Raw genomic sequence first — 9796 nt, 5'->3', positions numbered from 1 at the left:
CAAAGACTACAGACTAACAAAGACTATTAATTTTGTGATACATAAGTGTAAGTGTATTAAATTCTATATAATATGATAATGCTATTAGAAAACTGCAATTGTACGCCAAACTTAATTTTTAACATGAATTATGTAAAACGTAGATTTACTTTTACCTTATGAAATCTCTATTTGTTTATCCTGATGGTACTAACTGTTTGGTAGAAAGGAGTACCTCACTGTCAGTGGAGTAAATTACAAAACATTTCATACATTACTCCCAACAAACAACACAATGCAGTAAAACATTCTATAAAGGAAAAGTGCAGTATGATCCCTAAAATAGAAAGCATTCATGAAGCCGAGCAAGGCAATTGTACTGTATGTAGCAACAAACTTCCTGACACGATGATTCGAGGGAATTAGCTAGGAACGGGTTAATGATGATACTTTTTTGTGATTTTGATTGTTTATTAGTGTTGTTTGTCTAAAATATTACATTTTATGACTCAAGAAATTCGTTGATAGTTTATGACAGATAACACATCTTAATTGTAAAATATCCTTTATTCATCACAATGTTCAACTCAATTTCACTTGTTTCCTCAAAAGTCACACTATTTATTAGACCGCTTCTGATCAAATAGAGCCAGTCCTTCCTTAAGTATTCTCATACTCATCTCTCCTCTAAGGTAAAAACAAACAACATTGAGTTTTGATATTGTAACAATGTTCCTGTTTTCATCATCAAAAAACAACATATCTTCATACTGAACATTTGAATCCTTTTTTATCCTGCAACAGAACGACCTATGCAATCAAATACTTTTTAATTACAGAAGTCTTTTGCACTATAATTAAGTGAAAATAGTATCATGTACTGCTAAACAACAACCAAATAAAATTTATTTAAATTCTTAGATATTAAATTAAATTTCTGGTTTGAATTTGTCACTGCTGACATCTATAGTAAAAGTACTACTGTCTTCTATTATATAAAAATGAAACTGTTCGTGTGTAACAGCATCACTCACAAACGGCTGGACGGATTCGCCTAATTTTTTTTTTTAATTTGTTCGTCTTGATCTGTAGAAGGTTATAGGATACTTTTTATCCCTTTCCCGATTCAGGATTCCGCCCCACTGGTTACAGAAATACCCGTAAGAAATGCATTGCAGCAAACATATGTTATTAAGTGAAAGAGTCTTTTCAAATTTTTAATCAGCTGTTCTTTGTAAACATATATAATGCGACAAAAAATATATTTATATATAATTTAATTACTACACTTATAGTTTTAAAGCATAGAGTAAGCTTAAGAGAAAACGACAAATTTTGTTTAAACTGTTTCTGCAATCACTGTTAAACATAGACTTTACTATCCAGATAATACAATTCAAATTTGACGTAAAAATTCACCTTTAACTGCAATATTTATTTAATATAAACCATGCTCATGCTTGATCAGAAGAGCAATGCAGATATCATAATTACTATCTTACGTTGGCTACAAATATAAAGAATGTTATAAAATCAACCTTAGTTGTTTTTTTTTGACAGAAGTATCAGGAATGTGGTACATACCTTCATAATGCGCCCAAGAAGCTCACGAAGGAACGACTATCAATTATCTCAGCAATGTTTAGAATGTGATAGAAAATGAATAAGTGAATATAGTGTACTGTTTTCAATGGGAAATTGCGTGCGAAGCCGCGGGAAACTTATTGAAATGCGCAGCGAAGCGCGCCGGGTCCGCTAGTAACTATTTGAAACGCACTATAACAAATTTTTGTTTAAAAAAAAAAAATAGCAAAGTTACCAAAACAATTTATATTCATACTTGTTTTGTTTAAAAAGAATGTGTACAGGTAAATATAACTCTGTAATAGCATATCCATAATATTGTAATTATGAAAATTAAAACTATAAAAAATACAATATAAATTATTTTATATTATTTCTCTTATTTTTCCCTAATTTTATTCAGAGTGCCCTAGAATTTAATATAAAAATAAATAGGTTGGAAAGGGTATAGGATCAGCGACAGTTAAAATTAGTAAAAACAAAATACTAAAAAATAAAACAGGGTAGGTACCAGTGATTTTTATGAAGATTAATATTTCAAAATAAATTTGTTTTTTTATATGTTAAGACCTAAATCTTAACTAATGTAAAAACAACAAGAATTTTCGCAAAATATGAACATGAGAAAGAACTTACCTATGAAAATGTGCCGTCTTTTCTCCTGGGTAAATCTCTTTAAAGTCAAAATATTTGTCAATATCGAAATATTTCAACATGTCCCTAGCTGCTGGGGGCTCCTGTGTTCTTGAAGCAGCTGCTATTAAAATCTTGTTCTCTTTAAGAGTTTCCAAAACTTTCTTTGTTTCTGCATAAATTTTCAGTTTTGTTCCTCTTCTATCACAGACTGTTCCATCACTGCAATCAACTTACATCAATCATTCTAGCAAACTAGGCCATTTAGCTTCATGAGAAAATGCAGAGTAAGGGTACAAGAGGATCATCCGCTCCATAAAAAAAGCATTACATAAACTTACAACAATGATGATGTTTTTAAAAACTATTATTGCAGTCAATTGACAAAACACCCATTGCAAAAACTAAAAATGAACAAACCCCTAAATATTACGTAATGGTAACTTTAATTCTTTTTTGTTACAACATGGAATGTTTTAGGCCAAATATATTTTAATGCCACTTCAATCACAGTCTAATTGGACAAACATACAGCCACAGCTAGATCTAGTGATAAAAATAATTTGGTGAACAATCAAATTTGGTGCAATATTTGACTAAACTGACATAAAACAAAATTATAAATAAATAGAGATGTAAAACTCTTTATAAAAGATACCTCAGAAGTAGGAATGACACAGTCTACAGAAAATAATCACTTCAATTAACCTTTAAGCATAATGTTATTATGGAAATTAATCTTTTCTATAGTAATACCCAGCAGGAAGATAGCTTCCACAATTTCTAAAGCAGGGATGGCATGAGATAGAAACTTAACTCATGAAAGACCTTATTTGGGCAGTATTACGCTTAAGTCTTACCCCTGTCAGAATGTTATATTATTTTTCTAAGACAGGTTGGGGAGGGGGCAGCTACCCCGGAATCCTTTGGTCCCCTGAACAACACAGGTTCTGCTGCAACTACACAGAATTAGGCAGTTAGATTTTGGATTTACTCAAATTCAAAATCGCAGACAGGGTGCAGGTGAATAGGGAGTACAGTAATCATCTGAGTCACCAGGCAAGTCTACCTTTGAATTCTGAGAAGAAAGAGGAGAAAAGTAGTGCCTGTAAAGCAGGAGCTTTTCAAAATAAATTGTATAGGGACACTATGAATGGAACACTCAGCTCTAGTTATGGTAGTAATTTTACAGTAAAATCCATTTTATACCTTATATAAGCATGGCTTTTTTATTTGGTGCCCTCTCTAATCGGCACAGTGTGCAAAGGCTGTCTCTGGTCTTGGTTAATAACCAAATATTTTTTCTAATACGATTACTGTATTCCTAAAATCATCAGAGAAAGTATAAGCTAAAACGTGTTTGAATGATGAATGATGCAAATCGTTGTTTCATAAAACTTTAACATTCAAACTGACTACTATTTACCTGGTTTTCCTTATAGGGAGATCAATGTGAGTATCAACCCAATATGGCCACAGAGTGTAATCTGAAAAAAGGAATTTCATAATTTTCAGTAAAAATTAATAAGTGTAAGTAATAGTTTACTAATGAAGTACATGATTGATAAAACAGTTGTACGATAATTTAGTCCTTACCTGTATAATTGCCATCTAAATATACATTGTTTATTTGGTCTGGAATTTCTTGATATTTCAACAGCTTCTTCAAAATAGCACCTTAGTTGAAGGAACTTCCTCCAATTATTCTCAATGGAAACTGAACTCTATTAAGTGGATTCTCAAAAAGTAAATGAGTTATTATTGGTCATTCTTGTAAAATACAAGCCTGGGAAAGTGAAATTTGTAGAAACGTTTTGAATAGTTTAAAAAAATTACATAAATGTTATTACATATAAAAGTATAGCTTCACTATAATACAATTTTAAAAGCGTAAAACATAATTCAGTTTGAAATTATCGCTCTACACTAATTCAAAGTAAAATCGTGTTTGGAAATTGAATCAAAGTGAAATCATATTTGATTATCGACTAATAGCAGCAAGAAAAATGACGTTGTACGTGTGTTCTTTGTTTCACAAGAAGTCAAATACGTTTATCCTTGAAAATCAGTAAATGTTATTGTTTTGTTTGTAACATTTTATAAATATAAAATTATTATAAATAAATATTTTTATTGGTACTTTGGGATTATACCGACCACACCAGTATGAAGAACACAAAAATAGAAATTTATAGAAACAAACATGATAGAACGAAAAAACAACTCTTCAATTACAAAATTACAAACTTACAAGCATTTCCAGGTATTGTGATCGGTATTGTTGTCGCTGTTATCTTATCTTTCTCGAGAATCCTGATTACGGCAGGCCGCGCGGCATCACGTGATTTGCACGGTACATCATTGCCTTTCCATTACAATTCAAGGTACTTTGGGATTATACCGACCACACCCAGACATGAATCGTTATTTCACATTTCGTTTCTACTGATTACTAGATTAGCGTAGAACAATATTTCGTCAATATAAAACAGGAATTGTCTTATCGCAAACCCCTCCCCATCCTCAGACAGAGGTCAAAGTCGAGCGTCTAGTAGATAACGTGATTGCAGAGTCTCGCCGCCCGTTCAGCTGGTGCATCGCTTTGTTGTACTTCCGTGTTTTACCTCTACATTTCTCCAAACACAAAAATTCAACAAAAACAAACATTTACCAAACTAAACTCTTTATTTAAAAAACACTCAAAACTTGTTTTTATTCTTGATCACATTCCGCCACCCAAAATGCGAGTGCCTCCGGCCATCAGCGCGGGCTTCGGCAGCACCTTCGGTGCTGCCCCGCGCTGATGTCGACGAAAGAAAAACATCCCTCGAGATAGTACCTATCAGTAAAATATCAAATTCTAGAGGGGCTAATCAGAAATATAAATTGAATTGTAATGGAAAGGTAATTATGTACCGTGCAAATCACGTGATGCCGCGCGGCCTGCCGTAATCAGGATTCTCGAGAAAGATAAGATAACAGCGACAACAATACCGATCACAATACCTGGAAATGCTTGTAAGTTTGTAATTTTGTAATTGAAGAGTTGTTTTTTCGTTCTATCATGTTTGTTTCTATAAATTTCTATTTTTGTGTTCTTCATACTGGTGTGGTCGGTATAATCCCAAAGTACCCAATTCAATTTATATTTCTGATTAGCCCCTCTAGAATTTGATATTTTACTGATAGGTACTATCTCGAGGGATGTTTTTCTTTCGTCGACATCAGCGCGGGGCAGCACCGAAGGTGCTGTCGAAGCCCGCGCTGATGGCCGGAGGCACTCGCATTTTGGGTGGCGGAATGTGATCAAGAATAAAAACAAGTTTTGAGTGTTTTTTTAATAAAAAGTTTAGTTTGGTAAATGTTTGTTTTTGTTGAATTTTTGTGTTTGGAGAAATGTAGAGGTAAAACACGGAAGTACAACAAAGCGATGCACCAGCTGAACGGGCGGCGAGACTCTGCAATCACGTTATCTACTAGACGCTCGACTTTGACCTCTGTCTGAGGATGGGGAGGTGTTTGCGATAAGACAATTCCTGTTTTATATTGACGAAATATTGTTCTACGCTAATCTAGTAATCAGTAGAAACGAAATGTGAAATAACGATTCATGTCTGGGTGTGGTCGGTATAATCCCAAAGTACCTTTTTATTTATCATTCATATATTTATTTTTAAGGTTTAAAACCAGCAGAACTATATTGCAATTTAAAATACCTATTGCGTAATTTGTTCAGACATTTTGCTTTCAGTATTTTTACATGGTCATGAATATTGACGATTTAATTGTGTTAGTGGCCGCTTATTATATTGCAGCCTATATTATTTTCAACTTTCTTTTTATCAACCCCCAAAAACAAGATTTGCATTATTAACCAATTACTATCGTCCTTCTGAACAAACCAATATAAGGTTTTAGAGTATTAAAATGACGATTAATGAATTTTAGAACATACCCAGCGGAACTACTTTTCTTGCAAGAATTATGATTATGTTAAATTTATAAACATTTGTGTTTTTCAAGTTGTGTTTGCTATAAAGCAGTAGTGGCTGGAGGCATTCCTGATCAGGCCATTTAGAATTTTATTTTTTACTAACAATTACTACCTGGAGGAACGTTTTTCGTATGTCGCCATCAGCGCAGGACAGTTGCCGCAGCCCACGCTGATAGCCCGAGACACTTATGTCAGGCTGATATGAACTTACATTCATAGAAGGTCTAAATTAAGTGTCTTTTATTTTGGTCAAATTCCCCTGATTTCAACATTATTGTTATTTTACGTATCCAAAGATGGTGTAACGTTTAACGTCAGCAGCAATCAATAGAACGTTGACTTGATGACTAGACTATGTCACGGCCATAGAACAATGAAATATATTACTCTGCACAAGAAAAGTAGGACTTTTAACACATTGGAGTCTGGCTAGCTATTTGCTGTTTTTATAACCCGGTCTGCATAAATTAATTGGTTTTCAGATTTTTTTTTTAGAAAACTGTTAAATATTATATATAAGATATTATATTTTCTTGAAAGTTCTATCTTTCCTCTTTAAAATGATATGTAAAGCTGTATTCCCATAAAATCTAATTAATTTTAAAAAAATTTCAAAACTTAGATTTTTTTAAGAAAAGTAAAAACTCCCGCATGTCTTATGTTACTTGAAAACTAACTTTTGAATAAATAAAACAAGTAATTTCAATTTTTTTAAAGGCATTTACTATATACATATTTACAAATAATTATTTTAATTGCCAAAAAAATTTCAAATGCTAAAAAAATATTTGTTGTCGTAGACAGACTGACGACGCGCCAGGCCACGTCAGTGGATAAACAAAAGCGGGTATGACGTAGTAGCGCCATTTTTCTGAACTAACCATTGAAGCTGGCTTTCTAATGCAGCAGACGGCACTCGAATATCACTCGAGCAACTCCGTATATCAATCGGCAAAGCTGTGCTCGAGTCACGCTCGAGCGCCGGCCGGGGGTTTAAACAATGGCCCTCGCGTCTGGCTCGAGCGTAGACTCGAATGTGTTAATGTTCTATAATTTCATTAGTTGTAATTTCCACCCATTGAAGGCTTATATTGTTTTGGGGTAGGGTACGATAAGCGGACCCGGTTTTATATATCGAAGAATGTAACCATCAATACCTAATATTCGCATATCAAGTCCTAGACTATCAATCGATTTAAAAGTATCTATAGTCCTCAATAACAATTCATATATTTTAAATTAAAATATGAATTTAATATTTACAGTGATCAAACAAATTATTATAACCAAAATTAGGAAAACTGAAGACGACCATATTTGTTCCTCTCACAGTTACAGTAGTTTCTTTCCCACAATATTCACTTACTGGATTTTTTGTTAGTCCAACATGTTGAAGCCACGAAAAACATGTCTTAGGCCTATCATCTTTCAAAGCAATGCTGTGTAGTTTTTTTAAATTGACAGCCATTTTTAATAATCAAATGTTACTTATATGTAAAATTGAAAAATTACCCTATGTGTATTATTTGAAAGTGTTTACAGCTGTTGATATAGATTATTTAAATTAATTATTCAAAATAATTTATCAGTATGTATGGATTGATTATATTGATGGTTATGATTAAGTAATATCGTTTACCAATTTCGATATAAAAAAACCGGGTCCGCTTATCGTACCCTACCCTTGTTTGTTCAGGATGATAGTAATAGGTTAAGAAACGCGAAACTCGTATTTTGCGGGTCGGCCGTTAGGGTAGGGTACGATAAGCGGACCCGGTTTTTTACATCGAAGAATGTAGCATAGTCTTCGATACCTAATATTCGCATCTTAAATCATAGACTATCAATCAATATAAAAGTATCTGTAGTCCTCAATAACAATCATATGTTTTAAATTAAAATATGAATTTAATATTTACAGTGGGTACGGTCCAATAAGCGGACCCGGTTTTTTATATCGAAATTGGCAAAACGATATTACTTAATCATAACCATCGATATAATCAATCGATACTGATGAATTATTTTTAACAACTTAAATAATCTATATGAACAGCTGTAAACACTTTCAAATAATACAATTAAGGTAATATTTTAAATTTCACGTAACATTGTGTATTAAAATGGCCGTCAATCTTAGGAAGCTTCACGAAATTGCTTTAAAAGACGATAAAATATGTTTTTTATGGCTTCAGGATGTTGGGTTAGTACCTAAGAATCCATTATGTGATATTTGTGGAAAGGTAACAAATGTAACTGTCAGAGGAGCTAACATGGTCGTCTTCAGATGCAAAAAAAAGAAGGTAATGGTGGACACAACTTTAGTAAAAACGTTTTCGTTCTGTTTCATTTAGTTAAAGTTATGAGTTTCCCTGATTTTGGTTATGTTCATTTATTATTTGTTATCATTAAATTCACATTTTAATTTAAACATATGATTGTTATTACTTTTATATCGATTGATAGTCTATGATTCGATATGCGAATATTAGGTATCGATGATTATATTCTTCGATATAAAAAACCGGGTCCGCTTATTGGACCGTACCCTTTACAGTGATCAAACAAATTATTATAACAAAAACTAGGAAAACTGAAGACGTCCATATTTGCTCCTCTCACAGTTACAGTTGTTTCTTTCCCACAAATAAGTCCAACATGTTGAAGCCACAAAAACAATATATTTTATTTATGTCTTATCATCTTTCAAAGCAATGTCTTGTAGTTTCTAAAATAGACTGCAATTTGTAATAATTAAAATTACTTATGTAAAATTGAAATATTACCCTACGTGTATTATTTTAAAGTATTCACAGCTGTTGATATAGACTATTTAAGTTAATAATTCAAAATTATTAATCAGTATCGATTGATTATATCGATGGTTATGATTAAGTAATATCGTTTGCCAATTTCGATATAAAAAAACGGGTCCGCTTATCGTACCCTACCCTAACTTCACAATTATCAAATTAAATTGTAAGTATGCATCATTACTAAACATATATATATATATATATATATATATATATATATATATATATATATATATACATTAGGCAACTTACCTAAATCAAAAACCACTAATTTTGGTAAATGATGAAACTGCTTTAAAAATCCAGAATCTGAAGGAGCAGTTTCAGAAGACCCCTTTCTTTGACTTGCCATTAGGGCTGCTACAAACAATAAATTATTGAACGATAAATTTAAAACACACAGTAAACTAAACTGTAAACTCACATTCAACATTAGCTAAACACTTATTTAATTTCTTTTAAGTACAAGTACAATACGGTAGCTTGCAGACACATATTTGAAAATAACTAAGACAAAATATTGCACAACCCTTTAAAAGTATCTATATATATTTCAAACAAGTTATTATATCATTAATTCAACAATAGGCTATTTCATCTACTTTCAAGATGTTGAATTGTATTTTACCTGTTTTAATTTAAACAAACAGCAAAACAGCTGTATGTGTCATTTTTTGTTGGTGAAATAAAATGTCGTCTGCTAGAACTATACCAACTTGTAAAAAAAGAAGCTGATCGTGATGGGAAGTTTTTTTTAAGCCTTATTCTGTTCGTCCTTATGGGCCACTGG

At 32.3% G+C, this 9796-nt stretch overlaps 1 protein-coding gene across 6 annotated transcripts in view; it reads right to left on the bottom strand.

The window, feature by feature from the left end:
- Positions 1 to 9796, bottom strand: part of LOC124362511 (magnesium-dependent phosphatase 1-like) — a 30293-nt gene extending 20497 nt beyond the window's left edge. For 3 of the 6 annotated variants that reach the window (XM_046817086.1, XM_046817121.1, XM_046817128.1), the window contains exons 1-3: positions 9259 to 9602; positions 3623 to 3683; positions 2200 to 2418 (exon numbers count right to left, since the gene is read on the bottom strand). In XM_046817086.1, coding sequence (XP_046673042.1) covers positions 2200 to 2418; positions 3623 to 3683; positions 9259 to 9439 — 461 coding nt within the window. In that variant the 5' untranslated portion in view covers positions 9440 to 9602. The other 3 variants (XM_046817094.1, XM_046817104.1, XM_046817112.1) reach the window with 3 other exon arrangements.

Source organism: Homalodisca vitripennis, chromosome 1 (genome assembly GCF_021130785.1).
Source record: "Homalodisca vitripennis isolate AUS2020 chromosome 1, UT_GWSS_2.1, whole genome shotgun sequence".
Taxonomy (NCBI): domain Eukaryota; kingdom Metazoa; phylum Arthropoda; class Insecta; order Hemiptera; family Cicadellidae; genus Homalodisca; species Homalodisca vitripennis.
The sequence above is the reverse complement of the archived record's forward strand: the minus strand, read 5'-3'. Positions and strand labels throughout refer to the sequence as shown.